The sequence below is a fragment of the Lepidochelys kempii genome, chromosome 24, assembly GCF_965140285.1.
Source record: "Lepidochelys kempii isolate rLepKem1 chromosome 24, rLepKem1.hap1, whole genome shotgun sequence".
NCBI classification, from domain to species: domain Eukaryota; kingdom Metazoa; phylum Chordata; order Testudines; family Cheloniidae; genus Lepidochelys; species Lepidochelys kempii.
Window position 1 is genome coordinate 5,720,076 of NC_136403.1, and position 20,009 is coordinate 5,740,084.

Genomic DNA, 20,009 nt, shown 5'->3' on the forward strand with positions numbered 1-20,009 from the left:
ATGCTGTTGCTAAAGGCATGGTGCACTGTGGAAAGGTATCCCAGAATCCTCCACAGCACCTGCAGGTTCACTACATTATGGGAAGTCTTCACTACATTTTTGTGGCCTAGCTGCAGGCAGTGTGGGGGTCAAACTCCCAGCCTTCCCTTTGCTGGATCTGTCATTTAAATGGGCTCTACTGCCTGACCTTTCCCCAGCTTGATCCTGGGCCTTCGCGTCCCTGAGGACTCAGCCACACATGGCTACTCAGAAAAATTAATATGAAATAACTACAGCTGTGAATTTCTAAAGTGGACTAGTGAAACCCCATAAAATCCCTGGGTGGATGTGCTCATTCAGAATTACAGGGGCCTTAATTTGGTTTAGCTTAATTCACTTTGGAAATGCAGTTTAAATTTAACTCACTCCAAAGTGAATTAAGCTAAACCAAATTAAGGCCCCTGTAATTCTGAATGAGAGCATCTTCAGAGGGATTTAAGGAGGTATCACTGGTTTAACTTTCTTTGGGGGCCCTGTGTAAACCTGAGCATTTGTAGCCCGAAGGCCCCGTTACAGTCCCACTGGCATCTTTTTACCTTGCTCTGCCAGCATAAGGGGCCTGAAAAGCAGCTGTGGTGGAAATGAAAATCAAACCCTCCGCTCTAACGCAGCCTTGGCATTCAGGGCGCAGTCTCTGGGGCAACATTTCCATCCTCCCCAACCTTGAAGCCCTGACATTTGTGAGCAGGACAGCACCTGGTGTACCAAAGTTTGTGCCCCATTTCTACACTGCCGCCTGCCTACCTTCCACAGACAGAATATTATCAGCGCCAGAAGCAGGAGCCCTCCGATGCTGCTGCCGATCAGGATCCATAAGGAGATGGGGATCCGCTTGGGCTGGATGATCTCCAGGACTGTCTGCAAAGAGCTGTTGATGTTAGAAGCAAAGCCAAAACTTCCCTGCCCAAGCTGGGTATGGAGACATTAAGGAGGATTAGCTGCCACAGTGAGGGGTGTGGTATAAGACCCTAAACAGACCACACCTTGTAAGGACTGTTCACCTAGTGCCACTTCTGGGGTGGAGCACGGTATCTGTTCACCACTACACAGGACAAGTGAGGAAGAGCATAGCCAGAGATTGGCTGGCTCATTCCAGCAAGCCACTTAGTGCCTGACTCTCAGTACGCGTGTCCCACCCCTGCCGCCAAGGCATTTGTAAAGGGGCAGTGCCTGAATTTACACAGGCAGTGCTGAATAAGGCTCGTCTACCTTGAGCAGTGGGGCTTAGCAGAAATGAGAATCCTGCCCTTAGGATTTAACCCTTTCTCCTTCCCCAAACTGACCTATCAATGGACTAGCTTATGAATGAGTGTTAGAAGCAACGCATGGCTTCTGCACCCCTAGCTCCTCCTTGCCAGCTACTGACTACAACAGGTAATGAGCGTGCACACCAGAAACACCACCAACACGTTGAGATGCCGCCAGGGTGATTTCCCTCCCCCTAAGCGCGGGGCTCAAGGACTCAGTCCGCCATCTTTTGCCACCAACAGTCTTGACCAAATCTTGGCTTGTGAGAACATCTAACGCAGCATCTGTCTCTCGGGCAAATTCACCTTTCACTCACATGACTGCTCTGTTCCAACCCAGGCAGAAATCATGCAGGGGCAGCCTATTTTTGCCACCTTGACTTTGGCCGTATCTGAACAAGAAAATAAGGCTTAAGGCCCAGCTTGTCCCAGGTATTTAGGTGTCTAACTCCCCCATCCCTTTGAGGATCTGGGCCTTGGTACGTGTGGATCTAGACCAAGGTGGGCTGCAGGGAGGGAATAGAATCCAAAACCATTGCTCCCTAGGAAGTGTCCTGCTCTGGCCGATGGGAGGGCTACAACGCCCACCCCCATCCCCCCCCACCCGCTACCTCTCGCCGGTGCGCTGACTCCTCAAGGAAGAGGAAGCTGTTCTCCTTGGCGACAAGTGCAAACGTGCTGATGACTTTCACGGTTTTGAATTTAGCCTGTTGGGAAGAGTCACAAGGGCCAGGGGTCAGCCTGGCCTGGTTTATGATAGAAACTTAGCTCAACAGGGCTACGACCCTCGGGGCTGTGACAAATCCACACCTGGGGGCTGCAACTATGTGGTGTAGACACAGCTAGGGGCGCTGGAAGAATGCGTCCATCGACCTAGCACCTGCCATCGCTTGGGGAGGGGGCGCTACTCAAGCAATAGGAAAACCCTTCTGTCACTGTGGCGTGCATCCACCCTGCGGGGCTACAGCGGCCCGGGTGCTCCTCTAGCCCCGTGCTGGAGACAAGCCATCGAAAATGAGGGACTAGTGTGGTCGACTAGTCGGAGCTCCTTTAGGATTCCCCTGAATTAATTGGAGCATGTCTTTTAAAGGGAACTGGCCTATGGATACAGCTCCGCGCAGAAAAGCAAACTCCAGTGCGGGGGGAACAAATTACAGCTTTTCGACCAGCAGCACCTCCAGCCCCTGCTCCGCTGCCTCTTGGTACAGCGGACGCCTCAGCCACGATTGAGACTCCAGGATGCTGAGTGCTGCAGCCACATAGGGCAAAACTGTCCCGGGTCCCCACTGAGCATCCAGTCTAGATAAAGGGTGGGAGAGGAGAGATCATTGGCAGAGCCAGGAACAGAACCCGGCTCTCCCACGTCCACTCGACTACACGGCTGCTCTCGGAAATGACTACAGTAATGGATCTAGCTACTCTTGCTTGCCCCAGGGGGGGTAGGCCAGTACGATGCGGCCATGTGTGTTAGAGACGCGGGTTGGGACACTGGCAGTTGTAGCTTCCCCCCTCCGCAGGCACAATATCTGGGCGCACTCACCCTCCTGAAGAAGTCGTTGTGGATCACCCTCAGCAGGTGGATGGACACCTCCGTGTTCTTCTCCAGCTGCTCCAGCTCACACCTGACCACCTGGCACCAGGCGTTGCTGCAGTTCTGCGAGGGGAGCAGAGGCAGGGCCATGAGCGCCAGACTCCAAACTCGCGCCAGCCGACCCCACCATCCCCTTAGGCAAGGGCAGACGGGGGAGGGGGGTGAGGCTGGTGGCACAGGTACAAGTGAGATGGCTGAGGATGTCTCTGCCAGAGCTAGGACATAGCTGGTTGAATGGCAAAGAGATCACTGGGGGGCACCTAACTTCCACTTGCCCGCAGTGGTGCTTAAGTTTCTAAGGCCTAGAGCCTCACAGAGGTGCCACAAGACCCCTGAGGCTCTGCGCCCTCAATACCCAAGAACTTCTCTAGCATTTTAGCTAGCCGCTGCAGTGCGGACGCCGTTATACGGCTCCAGGGGAGCTTTCTACTGGTCTAGCTGTTCCCATGCGGGAAGGGGAATAAGCTATATGGCACCTTTCTACCGGCATCACGATGTCCACTCTAGAGGTTGGCCTGGTATAGCTAAATCACCATGGCCACATCTATAGGTACAGTGCTGCCTGGCCCAGCTGTACCAAGCCCGCTGCGGCGTCTGGTGGAGACGCTCTATGCCGCTAACTGACCATTAAACTGGTATCAACACTGGTTGCAGATCAGGCCCTTTGGAAAATGAGACTTAGATGTTTTTGAACAATGTCACCCCCTAACCATTATCATTTTGTGGGGGAGGGGCATGGCAGGGCATAGCAACAGCAGGGGGAATTTGAGGCCCAAAGAAATTACCTGAGCTGGAATTCAGGCAGGGACACCAATACTCAGGTGCTCTTTGCCAAAGTTTTGGTGGCAGAAGTGGTGTCCGCCAGCTCTTCAGATGAGCACAAGCTGCCACTTTGGTTTGGTTGAGTTGGACGGCACCTCCGGTATTCTGCAGCCACCGGCTTCAGCTCTGCTGACACCCCTCCCTCCACCTTTCCAGGGGAGAGCACCCCCTTCTGAATGGACTGTCCCAGTTTTGGCACACCCAAGCTTTATTTGGGGGAGGTGTCCCCTCCAAGCATGGATCAAGCCCATCCCTGCTTCATCTGAGGTCCCTGTGTGATGGCAGTAGGGCCGCTGGCGCTGCCTTACGGTGCCGTGCCACTCACCAGTCTGTCTGCATGCAAGAGATCTTCAGGGTGAATAGGAATCACTCCAGCCTGGCTCCGTAGCGTTGCCTCAGTCAGGTTTTGCACGACACAGGTAACCTTGAACGAGACAGCACATGGCAGTGTGGTCACTACAGGGCCTGGTACAAGTATGGACTAGAGGGGGACTGTGGGGACTGGCACTGGACAGACAGATAGACAGCCCTTTGCAGGGCCGGGGATCCTACCAGATCTGCCCCCTTCTCTCTTTTCAATTATTCTCCAACGATGGAGAGCAGCAGAGAACTTGACCCATGAGCCCATTCAGCCCATGCTCCCAGCTGGAGCTGAGCGGGTCTAGCAGCTGCTTGTACATGGGGAAGGGCTGAGGGCAGGCCCAGGGGGGAGAGGATTGTTCCTGCCTCTGTCTCGCAGGCCAAGGACTCACATTGTCGGCGATGATGCGTGTGATGGAGAGGAAGTAGCTGCGCCGGAAGGCCATGGCAGGGAGGTACATGCTGACGGAGAGGTTCCTGACTGCATAGCAGCCAAGGTTCTGGACCTGCAGGGAGATGGGAGCGAGGCTGTTCAAAGGGCAGGGGCCAGCTCCTCATAGTGCCAACCCTAAGCAGCTACCCAGCCTCGGCTTGAGGTCTATGCACCAGCTGTCCAAGAAAGATCCTGGAACGGCCCAGAGGAGATCACCTTCGATTGTTTGCTCTTGAGGGGCAGGGCCAGTTGGCTTATGTATTTGTACAGCACCTAGCACCTGCTCCGTGACAGCTCGACGCTACGAGGCTCTATGCATCTTGCTAGACAAACCCTCCATTGGAGCCCTGGGCTCGGTTCATTAAGGGGATCCCACCCCAAGGTGTTTCGAATGGGCGACCCCTGGAGTTCAAAGACCCCAGAGCTCTCCAAGGGGCCATGCTTTACTCCTAAGGGGTCCCCCCTCTTCCAGGTGGGGTTTTCCCAGGGGCATGTCCGGAAGGGGATCCAACGTGATCTAACCCCAGCCCCAAGAGCTGTTGTAGGGCCCCCCGCACCCGAACCAAGCCCAGAACCTGCTGGAGCCATCCCCCACTGCCCCGGTATCTTCCCCCCAATTGCTGGTACCTTGATGGTGGTCTTGAACTCCGGCCCGACGCTGCTGGAGAAGGTGCCCGCTGGATGCACTTCGTAGCGGTTCAGGATGGCCTCGCTGCGGGGACACGGCATGACTGGGGGGTGACGTGGTGCAGAGCAGATCGTCCCCTAGTGCCCAGACCCTGCTGTCTCCAGACACCTCTAGCCCCCATATCACAGGGGCTGCTGGGGACTGGGGGACCCTGCACTAATTTGGGGGCAGGGGAGCACTGTCAGAAGAGTCCCTACTAACCTGGTTTGTGGGGCAGGGAACCCCTGATTTATCCCCCGGGAATGGGAAGGAGCAACAATGTGTCCTCCTGCTGGGGTTGATCAGTTGCAAACAGGTGTGTTTGGGGCTGGGGCTCAGGCATCTAATTGGCCAGGAAGCCAAGTCTGCAGGAATCTCTTGGCCACTTTTTCCCTGGGGCTTGGCCCTGGCCCAAGCCATTTGGAGACTGCTTGGGATTCTGGGAGCCCCAGTGGGTGGATGGATTTCCCTACGCCTACCAGCAGCAGGGCCAGACTGGGGAGGTAGCACACGATCTATTAGCTGGCCCCCCCCATCACCTTGGACTCAGCATCGGGGGTCCCCCTCCCCGCCTGCATGAGAGGGGTGCCCAAGCTTAACTTACAGTGCACCTTCAAACCGGTTTAGTTCCACCAGTGCAAACAGCTGGGGTGGGAACACTCCCTGGGGTTCAAATCAGGATTAATTCGGAACAGGTCTAAACTCAACCACACGCTCTTAAACCAGGCTGAGAGCCTCTACCGCCACAGGGCTTAACTAAACCGGGTTGACTTCACCTCTGTAAAGCTGTGCCAGTTTCTCGTGTGGACAAGGTCGGGTTCTGGCTGCTTTAATCCCATGACAACGCTCCACCGCCACCCCTCCCCTCTGCCTGGATCAGCTTCCCCCAGACAGGCTCACCTGGAGAGGAAGAGGTCAGGCTCGTAGCTGACGTAGGTGAAGGGCTGCACTGTGTTATCGTGTAGGGTCTCGTTCATTTCGATGCTGTCGCTGGGAGGAAGAAGAACGGATCGTTACAGCGGCTGGCTCACGTACCCCACCCCAGTTCCTAGCAGCTGCCCAGCCTTGGTGAAAGGCTCTGTTCCTGGTCAGATCTCTCCCACTCAATAGGTGAGAGATTTAAGGCAAATGCCCCCTTTTGCATTTCTGAATCAGATGCTTGGCCCATCAGGGCCAGCCAGGGCTGATGCGGGAGGAACAAAGGGGGACAATTGTACCAGGGTCCTGAGCCCCCGCCCCTAAAAAACAATCTGTGTAAAGAAAGACATGGGAGCGGGTGGGCTCCAGCCAACATGATGTCCCGGGGGCCGAGATTTCTCTCCTCAAGGCTGGGGCCGGCACCTGGCCTCCAGCACAGCTAACGGGTGATGCTGAGCTCCCCCAGGTCGGATGAGGATTGGCGGTTCTCCTCACCACCGCCCCTCGCCATCTTTACTCTCCAAGCCCCTCTGTGAGGCAGGGCCGTGCTGGGATCCCCGCTGCGCAGCTGGGGCACCACGGCCCAGCTCCCCACAAGCTTTTCGGCACCAAACAGCCACTGCAGCGTTGCCAGTGAAATCCGTGGGCGTTAGGACCTTCGCTACCTCTGTGGCTCTGGGCCCAAAGTGACCTGCCCGAGCCTGTGGCTGAGCGGGGAATCGAACCCAGCTGTCCCGTGTCCCAGAGTGGCACCTTGTCCGCTCCTTGGTGGCGATCAGCTGACACATGGAGGTGCGAGACACACATCCCCACCCCCTAGCCTGTTAGCCCAGCGGGCCGGGGAGGGTCGGTTCAGCCGGCTGCTCTTACCTGCTGGCCGTGAGTTTCAGGTGCGCTCGGTCGAGCAGGAAGGAGCAACTGAACTCGAACTCGAGCAGGAACGCCACCTGGGGAAAAGCAGAGCTTTCAGCCCAGCCCCTTGCCTGGCCTCGGCAGCAACCTGGCATGGGCCATGCCCAGCACTGGGCTGGACATGGAGACGAGAGCACTGGGTGCAGGAGGGGACAGGCAGGAGGGGGAGGTCCTGTTTTCAGCAGCCGCTCCAGTCTCCAAGCCTCCAGTTTGCTGCAATGGTGTCACTGACAGTGGTAGCAGGGGGCAGAGCTAGTTGTTAGGTCGAATTATTTCCTCTGCCCTCCCTTGTTCCAGCTGCTTCTCCTGCCAGGCATGTGCCTCTGCATCCCACTAGCTCCAGCCCCTTTCCTTCCTGCCCCCGTCTGGCTGCCTGCCAGATCAACTGCCACGCCCGGCCGGCTCAGGAGCGCCTTGGGCCACAATGGGTTAATAAGCCAGCCTGTCGCCTGCATAAACCAAGGCGGGGCCCAGGGGACAGTTTCACACCCCACCCTCCCAGCAGCCCACCGAATCCCCCCTGCACCAGCCTGCGGGGGAGAAGAGTAAGGACTGGGATAGCGAGGGGAGAGGGGCCTGAGTGGGATTGAGGGGCATCGGCAGAGGTGGAACCCAGGGCTGGAAGAGCAGGGGGCCGTGGGTGGGATTGAGGGGCAGAGGTGGGAGGTGGAACCCAGGGCTGGAAGAGCAGGGGGCCGTGGGTGGGATTGAGGGGCATGGGCAGAAAGTGCAGGAGGGGGCTAAGGCTGGAACAGAAAGGAAGCTACGGGTCAGGAAAGCAGCTGGGGGGTGGGCGTCAGCCAGGCTCTCGGCCCTTTAACCAGCCGTACGAACTGACTAAGCGCCAAGACAATAAGGGCTTCGGCCGGACTCACCTTTGCCAGGGACCTGAAGACGGGGTAGCTCACGCTGCAGGTGCGGGTGTGCGGGGAGGGGGCACTGCATTCCACCTTCACCTGGGTTTCCCCCTGCGGGAACAGAAGACTCCTTCACCATCTCTGCTCCCTCCCTCCCTCACCGAGCTGGGCCGGATGGGCCCGTCCCCCCGACCTCGACCGGGCAGGAGGCGCGTACGGGACTGGGAGGACCAGTGCTCCAGCCCAGCCCAGCCTCACTTCTGTGCGCTGCCCTCTGCAACGTGCCATCCCTTCCCTGCCGATCCCCTGCCTCCAGCCCCTGCTCCCAGCACGCGACCCACCTTGAGCGAGAGGCTGGAGAAGTGGAGGTTTTTGGAGAACCCGAGCTTGAGGCTGGCGTTGTAGGCGTTCTCCTTCTTGTTCTCCAGGACCACGTCCACCAGAACCTTCCTCTTCCCCTTGCGGATAACGTGCGGCTTCTGCCTGAAACGGGAAAGGTGGTGACAATTCAGCGTCAGACCGGGGGGGCAGCTTTGGCCAGGCAGCTGCTGCGCCGTCCTTCCCGGGGCAGTGAGACATGCCTGGGGCGAGGCCTGAACCCGCAACCTCGTGATCTAAAGCCCCTGCTATCTCAGCTGGAGAGCTCATCCTCTGGCTGGGACTGACAACCCTCTATACACAGACTGGCCTCTAGAGGAGGACAAAGGGCCACCATTTTCTGCATCCATCTCCATGCGTCCTTTAGGGCTCGCAAAGCTTCCTGCGGCTCGGGCGAAGCCAGGCTCAGTGCAGACAGTGCCTGGGCCAAGGGCCCCTGTAAGTCCGTGGGAGAGCTGAGAATAGACCCCAGGCCGCTCTGTTCCCAGGGTTGCCATACCTGGAGCCGGCGAGATCCATGCTAGCCTGGAGCACCAGGTCCGTGACGCACTCATTGTCCTCTCCACAGTCCTTGAAGAAAGGGATCTGAAAGCAACGGAGAGGGGTCACTGTTGGCCACTGGGCGCTGGGCTGTTATCCGACATCAGCGTGGGGCGGGGAGGCTGTCTGCAAGGCGGCCGGCTCGCGCCTGTGGCCGGAGTAGATGAAGAGGATTCGAGCTAACGCATTTTGCCCCACCTAACTCAGTCTGCCCCATCCTCTTCCTCCCTCAGAGCCTTTAGCAGCAGGGCAGTTGGGAGACGCACGGGGAACGCTCTGAGCCATAGAGTTTAAGGCCAGAAGGGACCATCTCGTCTGAGCTCCTCTGTGTCACAGGCCGGACCCGCCCAGCACCCGCACACTCAACCCAGCCGCTGAATGTAGACCCAAGTATTACAGCTCACAGGAGACTAGATGACTGGATTTCAAACCACACCAAGACTGCCAGAGTCTAGAACTGAGTGCCCACACACACCAAGAGAGAATCTAGAACCACCCATCCAGCCAGTCTAGAACCACACGCACAAGTCTAGAAGAGCCCACAGGCTACTGGGATCCATTTCCCAAGGGCACCTTCCGATGTTAGTTTCGTCCTCCACATCTCTCTGTGGTTTTGGAGGCGACCCCGCCCCTTTCTGCTGTCTACAGAAGGTGCTATCCAGCCTCCAAGGCAAGTGCCGACTGCAGGGAAGGGGAAGCAAGGTTTAAAGTGGCCGTAACCAAAGCCTTGCCCAGGTCCCAATCCCAGGAGGTGGGATCCCAGTCCCCAGCAACGCAGGGGCTTGTTAATGACCCAGAGCAAAGGGACAGGTCAAGGGCTCACCAGCTTCTTAACAGTGGTGGACGATCTCTCATCCAGCACGGGGCCTGGGTCAGAATCGCTCAGGGCGAACTTCACCATTATGCTGACCGGCCTCAGGTAGTCCGTCATGTCCTGCCGGGAGGAAGGAACCTAGGCTAGCTTTTGAGACGGGATTCCTTAGTCACCCACCGTCCCCTGGGGAGGATGCCAGCTTTGCTTGAGACCCGCTGGACCCCATGCTTCAGCAAGAGGGTCTGGAAACACTTCCCCCAGGGCATTATGGGATTGAGGGGGTCACCTTCCTCCAAAGCATCCGATACGAGCCATAGCTGGAGGCAGGCTAGCTTGGCTAGGCCAATGGTGGGATCCATGTAACTGGAGGTGACGTGACTTACAGGTCCCTAAGTGGCCTGAGACTGGCCCTTCTCTCCCTGGGCCATACTCCCGCAGCTGGGAACAGCAGGGCTCTCCAAGCAAGGTCCCCCTTGTTATAAAAGAGGGGGCTGCCAGCCGGGCATTCGCTGGGAGCCTGGAACTTGCTCCTGCTGTACTCCAAAATAACCCGCATTTGATGATGCTGCAAAAGCCCCCTGTTGGAGCAGTGTCCTGGAGCGGGCTGGACCCCAGAATCAGGAGGCTTGGTGGCTGGCTGAGCCCCTGTGACACGGACCATTTCTGGGCTGCTGAGGCTTATGTTTAATTGTATTTACTGAATCACTCGTTATGCTAACGGGCCTGGAGCCCAAGCCAGGCCTCATGATTATTTTAAGTCTAAATCCAGAACAAGTCAATAAATAACTCCCGGGCCAGGTAGCTCAAAGATGGGATCAGTTGCAGGAGGAAACCCAAATAGGAGGACAAATGCTCTGATCCCAGGAGGGAAGGACAGCGCCCCCCATTGGGCAATGGCATGTAGAGCAAGAAGGATCAGGCAGTCCTAAGGGAGGCAGTGTGATCTAGTGGGTAGAGCACCGGGCTAGGGCCCAGGAGACCTGGAGCAAGATGCTTCCCCGCTCTGTGCCTCTGTTTCCCCTCCCACTCTTTCGACTGCCGGCTCCCAAAGGGCAGGGACCGTCTCTCGCTATGGGTAGGTCTACGCTGCACGACTGCAGCACGGGCAGACGGACCCGTACCTTAGCCGGCTCGGGTATTAATAGCAATGAAGCTGCAGCCAGGTCCCTGAGTACCGCTTGATCCGCTAGCCCGTGTTTGCTGGCAGATAACCCCTCTGCTTGCAGTGCAGCGCAGCCTCGGTCTGCGTGCAGCAGGGGGTGCTGTTGTAATACTGATGCTGAACAGCAGGAGGCAGGATGCTCCATCGCTCCCTTCCTACCCCTCCCATAGCGCCCCCTGTACTCACGATCACGTGGAAGGGGAGCGGCTGGCAGGCTGCCTTCCCCACGCTGGCTCGGAGCCGCTTCTGCACCAGCTTCTGGGAGGTGTCATCAAACACGGCCCTGGTGCCGAACTTCCTGTCATCCAGAGACGCGCTGTACTTGATCCCTGCGCCGACAAGGGGGCGGAGTCACTCCGGAGTCCCGGCACTCGCCGCGGGCCCACGGCACCGCGTACAAAGCCGGGGGCGGGTGCCGGGGCCCCGCGGCACTCACCGAAATGTCTGTCCCCCCGGCCCGGGGACCTGGAGGAGGCGCGGAAGCAGACGGTGGCCGTGACGCACGCAGAGTCCTTGCCCTGCCTCTGGCAGTTCTTCTGGAGCACGTTGATGGAGGTGGGGTTGACGGCCAGCGAGGCGTTGACCTGGACGATCCTCCGCGACCTGGCCCCCGGGGACCACATGTTCAAGACCCTGGGTCCCTAGGGCGCCCCGGCCTCCCACCGGGGCCAGCTCAGCCCTCCCTCTGCATCGGTTTGTCCAGCCGCAGGGGAAACGAGCACACAGGGAAGCTAGAACAGGACACTCGATTCTTCATGCCCGCGTCCTCTAGGGTACTCAGCCCCCCTAAAGAGGCCTGAAGGTGGGTGGAACTGGCCCCCGCCCCGCGAGACTCACCCCTGCACTGGGGGCCTCCCTCCACCCTCCATGCCTCCTGCCCTGCATTAGCTAAGGCAGTGTGGCTTAGTGGTTAGCGCACTAGACTGGGCCTCAGGAGACCTGCCTTCTATTGACCAGACCAGCCGCTGGGCAACCTCAGGCAAGTGACTTCCCCCCCCGTGCCTCAGTTTCCCCATCTGTACAATGGGGATAACGACCCTGAGCTCCTTTGGAAAGTGCCACGGCCATCGGTTGGTCCGACACACTCGCCACCTGTCCCGCTCGGCCCCTCCGTGACGGAGGGGAGCGACTCACCGCAGCACCACGGCGGCTCCCTGGGCCCCGACAGCCAAGTCCACCAGCTCGTCCCCGTCCAGGTCCATCTGCCCATCCACGCTGCGGCCGAAGTAGCTCAGACTCGGGTGGAGGGACAAGGCTTCGATCCGCTGGCGGGTAAGTGGGGAGTTAGTCACAGGTGGAACAACGGCCTGGGCACCACAGGAACACCCCAGTTTAACTCATTCTCTCAAGAGGCAGCGTTGCCTAGTGGTTAGAGCACCGGACGGGGACTCAGGGGGCCTGGATTTTATTCCCAGCTCTGTCACTAACCTGCTGGGTGATCTGGGGCAGGCTACTGTCCCGTTCTGTGCTTCAGTTTCCCCACCCATCCTTTGTCTGGCAAGCTCTTTGGGACAGAGAGCATCTCAAACTAGGTGTCCATGCAGCACCCAGCATAATGGGGCCCTACCTTCTGGGCGCTCCGGTGTAGTAATAACAACAGCCCAAGGCCCATTAGCACCAGCCCCCTGGGGAGCCAACAAGGCGTTCAGGGAGATCCAGGCTGCTCTGACTTGTGCCAGGCACTAGACCAGCACCCAGAGAACCCCAAAGGTAACTTTAAGCCCACCCACCCTCCTCCCCCAGGAGCTCCAGCTGGGAGATCCCAGAGTCTCTGCCTGGCCAGCAGGTAAGAATCCCTGTTGGTGTTTCTAAGCCTGGAGCCCTGTCTCTTTCCCAGGGCAAGGGGACATGGTCACCTCCTGGGACACCCAAAAACTGCCCTCACTGGACCAGACAAGCTGCTGCATGATGGGCAACCCCCCAACCCGCCTCTGTGCTGAATCTGAGCGCAGGAAAATCCTTTGGCACCCCATGGGGTCTAGCTACAGGGCAAGCGAGTGAGTTGAGAGGATTTTGGTGCCATCTGCCACCAGGGGGCAGCCCAGCCACAAACAAAACCCCACGGCTCTTTATTCAGCCCTCACTCCTACCACCACCCTGCAAAATTGGGGCTGGCTAATTCCTCCCCCATTGTCCCCCCATGTGGGACCCCTGCAGCAAGGGCCCAGATCCTCGCCTATGGAAATCAATAAGAGTTAGGCGCCTAAATACTCTTGAGCATCTGGGCCCAGATATTGAACACGGGATGGTTTCCTGGGAATTTGTCGGGGCTGGTGGTGGAGAAAAGGTGCCTGTGGCAGGTGGGCGGAGGGACGGTCTAGTGGTTAGAGCCGGTGGGACGGGGAGGACTCAGGACTCTTGGATTCTGTTCCCGGCACCAGGAGGGAAGCAGAGGGGGGCGGGCACCAGGAGTCAGAACTTCTGTGTTCTGTTCCCACCCCTGCCACTGACTTAGGCTATGACTTGGGGCACATCATGGCCCCTCCCGGTGCCTCAGTTTCCCTATCCGAAAAATAGCGGTTATCATTACCCAGCTCCCTTGAGGATAAAGGGCAAAAATACTTTAATTAATTAACGTTAGCGAAGCACTTTGAGCTCCTCAGGGGCTAGAGATAGCTGTAAACCTGGCATAACATTATCCATCCATTAACAGCACTTAACCCACTTGTTTACAGTAGGTCCTAGTGTAATGGAAGGCTTGATTTTAGGATCATACCAGTCTCTGGAACTAAATCCTCCTTAACAGGGCTGGGTTATTTCTAAAGAGCTGCAGCCCTGGCCAGGCACCCACCCTCTCGCCCAAGTGACTGACCTGCTGGTACTGCGGCAGGATGGTGCCCCGGGCGCCATGGTAAACGTACACCGCTCCCCTGTGGTCATCCTCCAGGGGCGCTCCCGCCACCACGTCGTTAAAGCCGTCGTGGTTGAGGTCGGGCACGGCTGCCAGGGAGTAACCGAAGCGAGAGTCCTGGGGCTTCTTGGCAGCATGCAGGGTCCCGCTGAACGTCAGGAGCAGCTGGGGTGCGGGGAAGGAAGCGAAAGGGCCTTTACACCCTCCAACCCCAGATTCAGCCTCCCTCTGCACCTGCCCGGCCCCCGGCCATGTCTACCGGGAGCCTTTGAGCATGTCGCCCTCCTGTGGCTAGCTACAGTTAGCCACTCCTACTCTGTCCTGTCCTGCCCTCCCCCGCCCCACGGGTGGCGGCAGAACCACATCTAGAGGCTCAGGAGCCTGCTACCAGAGCTGGTCTTTTAGCTCAGGATGTAGAAACCCGTGCTTTAAAACAGAGAGGCCCCAGGTTCAATCCCCCCTGCCGACATCCCGGGGTATGGGGTTAAAACGGCAGGAGCAGAACGACAGCAGAGAGATGTTTGTTTGCGGGGTGTAGGGTGGGGGTCTGCTTCTCTTTCCCCTCTGCATGCTTGCATTCCCGTTCCTTCCCCCTGGCAAACCAACGGGACAAATACCCCACCGGCCCAGGGAGACAGGTAGGGTGGGCGCTGAAATTTACCTGGCCGACTTTGTAGATATAGACCCGGCCTGTTTCTTTGTTCTGACCTCCCAAGTACATTGGGGCAGCGACCAGCAGGACATCCGTGATTCCGTCCCCATTCACGTCCACAGGACACACTTCGCTACCGAAGTACGAGCCGATCTGCAAAGAGGGTAGATTGGGGCGGGGTGGGGGGGGCATCAGGAGGCAGCAAACCCTCATCTTCCTGCCTCCCCAGCATGCTCAATGCCAGCCTTGCTCTCTGCACCGCTCAGACCTTGTCTACACCCAGATGTGGCCTCAATTTAACAACTGGTGCTGAATTAACTGAAGCTGGAACCGGTGCCAGAAGCCGTGTAGACGCTGTGTTTAAGCCAGACATAAACTGGTTTAATTTCAGTTGATTCTGAGTCAAAATGGGTTCGCACAGATTTAGCTGACATCGGTTTAAAACAAATCAGTTAAACCAGTTCCACTTCCTCATGCAGACAAAGCCCCAAACTAATCTGCCCCTCTTTGGGAGATAACGGTTGGGGGGGTGGGGGGGGTGGAATGGAATGGAAAACTGCATTATAATGACAGGTTTCAGAGTAACAGCCGTGTTAGTCTGTATTCGCAAAAGAAAAGGAGTACTTGTGGCACCTTAGAGACTAACCAATTTATTAGAGCATGAGCTTTCGTGAGCTACAGCTCACTTCTTCAGATGCATATCGTGGAAACTGCAGCAGGCTTTATATATACACAGAGAATGTTCAGCCACTAGGTGACACTGTGTGTAACTTTACCAGGACGAGCCAGAGCAGCCGTAAATGTATCCTCATGAGAAATCATCTCTGTGTATGTGGCATTAACGGGGGCAGAAAGGGGTGTATCATTCAGAGTGATGCATCACCACGAGCAGGGCGACCCCCTTTTTTATACGCTCACACGTGCAATTATGCACGGTGGGAATTTTTCACCGAATGCTTTTTTCCCGGAACCCCAAACCTGGTCCCAAAGCAGGGTCGGGCTCAAGGAAATCTGACTCGAAGACCGTGTGTGCGTGGGGGGGAGGGGGGGTGTCAGCATTCTCCCAGAATTCGCTGGCCTTTTCCAGCTTTCCAGTGCCAAGTGGCTTTTCAGTCTGACGTTTAAGCTGATTAGAGCGGAAAAAAGCTGGGGCAGAGGGTAAAATGGAAAGGCAATGTTTGGATGGCCCCAGAAGGCGGAAAATGGCAGGTTTCTGGTTTGTGGCTATTTTTAAGAGTTCATCCCAGTTCAAGAGGGGAAAAAACCGTCGACCTCTCAGAAATATTCCTGGGCTGGGGAAACTGTCTCCTGCCCGGTTCGAACAGCCCGCGCTTTCTGCCCTGCTCCCGTAACCCATCCCCAATGCCACAGGCTCTGGATTCACAGGCAAGTCACGGGAGGAGCGGAGACAGACTAGAGACACAGGCTCAGCCCAACCCCACGCTGGCTGCCTGGCCCCTACCTGCTCCCCAGCGAGGGCCTGGGATATGACCACCCGCCCGCTGTTGCTCATCTCGAACAGGATAACCTTCCCCTTGTGCTTAAAACGCGGTGCCCCCGCCACGTAGAGACACTTCCTGTTCCGGAGCCGGACCGAGGAGACTGTGTAACCTGTCATGAGAGAGGGGGACCCCGTCAGCTCTGCCTCTGGCACCCTGAGACGCTCTACACTGCAGAGAACATCAGGGCTGTTCTACAGGGTGGGCCGTGGGTTCCTGGGACGGGGGGGCAGGCAGCTGGTCAGTCTCGGGGTTTGGTAGGCTGACACAGAGAAGTGGGTTTTACTGATCTGTGGCACTTTCTCCAGGGGCGTTACTCTGAAGATGACCCTTCCAGAGAGAAGAATGGGGCAGGAACTGTTTCTTTGGTCTGTGTTTGTACAGCACCTTGCACCATGGTCGGCTGCGAGGTGCCACCACAATGCAAATAAAAAGAAATTAACAAGACAGTGACTAAAGGCACAGAGTTGTTCCCTGGCCTAGTCCTCTAGAGCCAGCCAGCTCTCCTTTTCCTCTGGGGCCCATGGAGAGATGTGTTTCCCATGCATTGTTCCCCCTGCCCCAGATTTTCCTGGGCCGTCCTGACTTTGACAGAACCAGGGTATGGGCAGCCATGGGGTACATGCCTATCAGAGCTGGTACCTTGCCCACTTGTGTGACAGAAGCCAGCTGGCAGCTAACAACGGCTTCCAGACCCAGCAGGGATTGTCCTTTTGTTCTGTTTATAAAGCGCCCAGCGTCAGAGGGTCCTAGCCCATGACTGGGGCTCCCAGGCGCATCCACAATACAAGTAATAAATCCCACTGGCTTAGGGCCCAGTTTTCAAAGCCATTTAGGCACCTAAAGATGCAGGTCGGTGCAGAGAAGGATTTTCAAGAGTATCTACGTAAGTTAGGCACCTAACCCCCTCGGGAAATTTGGCCCTTGTGTTGGGCTGGGCAACCTAGAGGAGATGGGATCCACAGCCCATTACTGAGCCCATTACAGCCCCTCAAGACATTCCACGCCCTGCAGCCCATGAGACATTTCTAACCCATGTGCCCTAGGCACTTGGCTCTTCCCCCAAGGGTCACATGATAACGAGAGGCAGGACAATAGAAACCCAAGGCTGCTCAGCCCCGGGAGAAGAGGGCTCGGGCTGATGGCACCACCGCACCTAGGTAGGCCGCGTGGTTCTTCAGCTCCAGCGGAAACTCCTTCTCGAAGGCTTTCCGGGGCAGGATGACCCGGCCGTGTCTGCTCTCCTTGAGGACGGCCCCATCCCAGTCGTACGCCCCCACGGTGCCAAAGAGGATCCCATCCTGGCAGGGGCATGGAGGAGAGAAGATGGGAAACAGTGATGTCTCTGTTACGCCAATCCCTTGGCCACGAGCCCAATTTACATTCCCCTTTGCAGGTCCCCCTGGAAGACAGTCAGTGCCTTGTGCTGCTCCTCAGTGGAAAGGGGATTCTGATGCACAGAGAGGAGAGGCTATTAGGATAACTTTCCACTTCTGCAATTGCTTTCTAGAGAAGTCCCTTGTAACAGAAGCAGGCAGTGACTGATATAAGGAGACAACGTGGTCCAGTAGTTGGGACACCTGTCTAGCCTGCAGGCGGCCTGGGTTCTCTGGGTGACCTTCTGCAGGTCTCTTCCCCTCTCTCTGCTCCTGTTTCACCTTTGTCTCGTCTCTTTAGATGGTAAGGCCTCCAAGGACAGGGATAGCCTTTGAATGCACAGCGCCAAGCACATTGGGAGGTTAATTTAATCTGCCTCATTGCAAAGGGATGGATGATACGATTTCGAGATCCCTTCTAGCCCTGCATGGCTAGGCTTCTGTAAGCTAACCAGCAGGAGCCTTACCTCCAGCAGGTGGGTTGAGAAGCCGATCTGGGACATCTCCAGTTCAAAGGAGCTTTCGTTATATCCATGCGTCCCTGGTGGGGAGGGGGAGAGAGACAAAATCAGCATCATTTCTGGTAACACAGCGCAGGAAGATGGCCACGGACATTTAGCTATGAACGCTCACATTTGTCCTGGACCCTTCTAACAGGATGCAGGGCCAGGAATGGCTGCTTAGCTCTGTAGAATGCTAAGCGGGAACTGGAGAAAGAGGGTCCATGTTTCAGGGAGGACCTAGCTTGGTGTGGGAGAAGGAGGTCAGGAATGGCTCAGATGTGACACTGGCCTCTCACAGCATCATGTAAAGTTCTGTTTTCTCCTACACGGCTCCCGGGGGCTCCACTGCTGGCCCTGCTCCTGGCTGCTGTCCCGGCTGCCGGCCCCGTGCCCAGGATCCCGGCTGCCAGCCCCACACCAGGGGACTCTGCTGCTGGGCCCAGTCCCGGCTGTCAGCCCCAGGTACTGGCCGCTGGCCCCTGGGACTCCGCTGCAGCCCCGATCAGCCAAACGCAGTTACCTTCAAGGCTGAAGATCCTGTCCCCTAAGGCGTCCACAATGTCATTCAGGGCCGCCTCGTCACTCACGTTGAAGAAGTATTTCTCATCGGGGTCACTGGCGATGTACTTGATTTCATTGATGAAGGAGTGGGGATCCTGCTGTCGGCGCATGTAGTGACCTAGGACCTGAGAAGCAAAGGCTGTTGAGGTTTGTGTCACCTTCACCTGGTTACTCACTGTCGAACATGGCACACTCTGAAGGGGTCGGGCAAGAGCCCCGCAACTTGAGCTGGTTGGAAAATGTGTTTTTCCCCCTCTCCCAGTGGAAAATTTCAATTTGGGAAATTGCCACCAGAGTGCCTCATGGGAATTGTAATTCAGCTGCCTCTTGTTCCCATTCTCCTCTATAGGCCAGGGTCACTGATTGGACTACATCTCCCAAGATGCACCAGTCTACCCTCTTCGAGGAGGCAGCTGCACCATGGGAGTTTTTGGCCATGGTGGAACATGGGAAATGTAGTTTGGCTGCCTCCTGCTCCTCTATAGGTAGGTTTGGAAGGATTAGTTTTTTAGCTAAATGTTAGTAAACGTCAACTTCCCGAAACACACACAAATGAAGAAAAAAATTATTTCCATTGATAATAATTGAAATTTACAGATGGGCAAAGTAAGAAAAATGTTGCCTGAGAACTTATTAGCATTAGATTTAGGGCTATTTACTTCGTAGAGTTTGAGATGAGATGTTGACAATTTGTGTTTTAATCTTTATAAAGCTGTCACTTTTTCAGTCTCAAGGTCATTAAATAATTATTTGCCTGACCCCCACATTGTCTGACCCCTCCCAATGTCCCACAACTGTGAACGTTTAAATGGCTAAAAATTAGAAAAGTGCTTCAAAACAAACATTGTTATTATCGTCAAAAGTATAAAAACTAAAAACTGAGTTTGGCCAAGCCCATGTATTGGCTGACAGTCAATGGGTGGACTACATCTCCCATGATGCACCACAGTCTTTCCTCTTGGAGGTAGAAGTTGCATCATGGGAGTCCCTGGTCATGGTGCAACATGGGAAATGTCATTCAGGTGCCTCATGTCCCCAGTCTCCTCCATGGGCCAGGCTCCCATATTGAGAAGAGTTGATACAGGAAGAGGAGGGAGGTTTCCCCAGATAAAATTCCCCATCACCATCAGCCGGTCCAGAGCATGAGACTCAGACAAGCCGGGCTGGAGCATTCAGACAGCACTAGCCCATGCCCCAGCCACATCGAGTCCCTGGGCACTGCCCACTCACCGCGATAGCATAGCGCGTGATGTTGCGTTTCTCGCATTCAGCCAGGGCCTCCGGCAGCTCGTCCCCGTCGTGGGACTCACCGTCTGTCACCACGATCACCAGTTTGGTGGCTCCTTCCCGGCCCCCCCGCTCCGGGCTGAAAGCCTCCGAGCTGCCACAACAGAGGGAGAAAACAGAATGAGGTTCTAGCCCTGGCTGAGGCAGGGTCAAACGCTGTGAGAGGCCCAGTTCCTAACCCTGCCCTGTAAGGAGCAGAGGGGCTTCAGCCTCCAGGGCCCATTCAGGCTGCCAGTGAGTGGATCAATTGTGGTGGTGGACCCCACTGTGCTAAGGGCTGTACAAACCCCCAGCGAGAGCCCTGCCCTGACAAGCTTACAATCCAAAAAGAACAGACAAAAGGAGAGAGGGGAAACTGAGGCAGAGAGAAGGGAAGCAACTCACCCAGGGTCCCCCAGCAGGTCAGTGGCAGAGCTGCGTATAGAGCCTGGGTCTCTGGAGCCCCAGTCCGGTGCCATGCTTGAACCGGTCCGAGACCCAAATTTCATTTCCACTTAGCAGCATACAGCCCTCCTTCTGCAAACCCACCTTCAGACCAGC

The 20,009-nt window shown here is 56.6% G+C and overlaps 1 protein-coding gene across 1 annotated transcript in view; it reads right to left on the reverse strand.

Annotated features, from left to right (window-relative positions):
- Window positions 1-20,009, reverse strand: part of ITGA10 (integrin subunit alpha 10) — a 54,671-nt gene that overhangs the window by 4,118 nt on the left and 30,544 nt on the right. The window contains exons 8-29 of the mRNA XM_073322622.2: window positions 19,413-19,563; window positions 18,142-18,307; window positions 17,586-17,659; window positions 16,899-17,043; window positions 15,706-15,854; window positions 14,253-14,396; window positions 13,553-13,756; window positions 11,875-12,005; window positions 11,177-11,343; window positions 10,927-11,069; window positions 9,588-9,698; window positions 8,724-8,809; window positions 8,188-8,329; window positions 7,865-7,957; window positions 6,948-7,024; window positions 6,060-6,149; window positions 5,120-5,204; window positions 4,452-4,565; window positions 4,025-4,123; window positions 2,827-2,940; window positions 1,898-1,993; window positions 784-897 (exon numbers count right to left, since the gene is read on the reverse strand). Coding sequence (XP_073178723.1) covers window positions 784-897; window positions 1,898-1,993; window positions 2,827-2,940; window positions 4,025-4,123; window positions 4,452-4,565; window positions 5,120-5,204; window positions 6,060-6,149; window positions 6,948-7,024; window positions 7,865-7,957; window positions 8,188-8,329; window positions 8,724-8,809; window positions 9,588-9,698; window positions 10,927-11,069; window positions 11,177-11,343; window positions 11,875-12,005; window positions 13,553-13,756; window positions 14,253-14,396; window positions 15,706-15,854; window positions 16,899-17,043; window positions 17,586-17,659; window positions 18,142-18,307; window positions 19,413-19,563 — 2,695 coding nt within the window. The remainder of the gene's footprint in view (window positions 1-783; window positions 898-1,897; window positions 1,994-2,826; window positions 2,941-4,024; window positions 4,124-4,451; window positions 4,566-5,119; window positions 5,205-6,059; window positions 6,150-6,947; window positions 7,025-7,864; window positions 7,958-8,187; window positions 8,330-8,723; window positions 8,810-9,587; window positions 9,699-10,926; window positions 11,070-11,176; window positions 11,344-11,874; window positions 12,006-13,552; window positions 13,757-14,252; window positions 14,397-15,705; window positions 15,855-16,898; window positions 17,044-17,585; window positions 17,660-18,141; window positions 18,308-19,412; window positions 19,564-20,009) is intronic.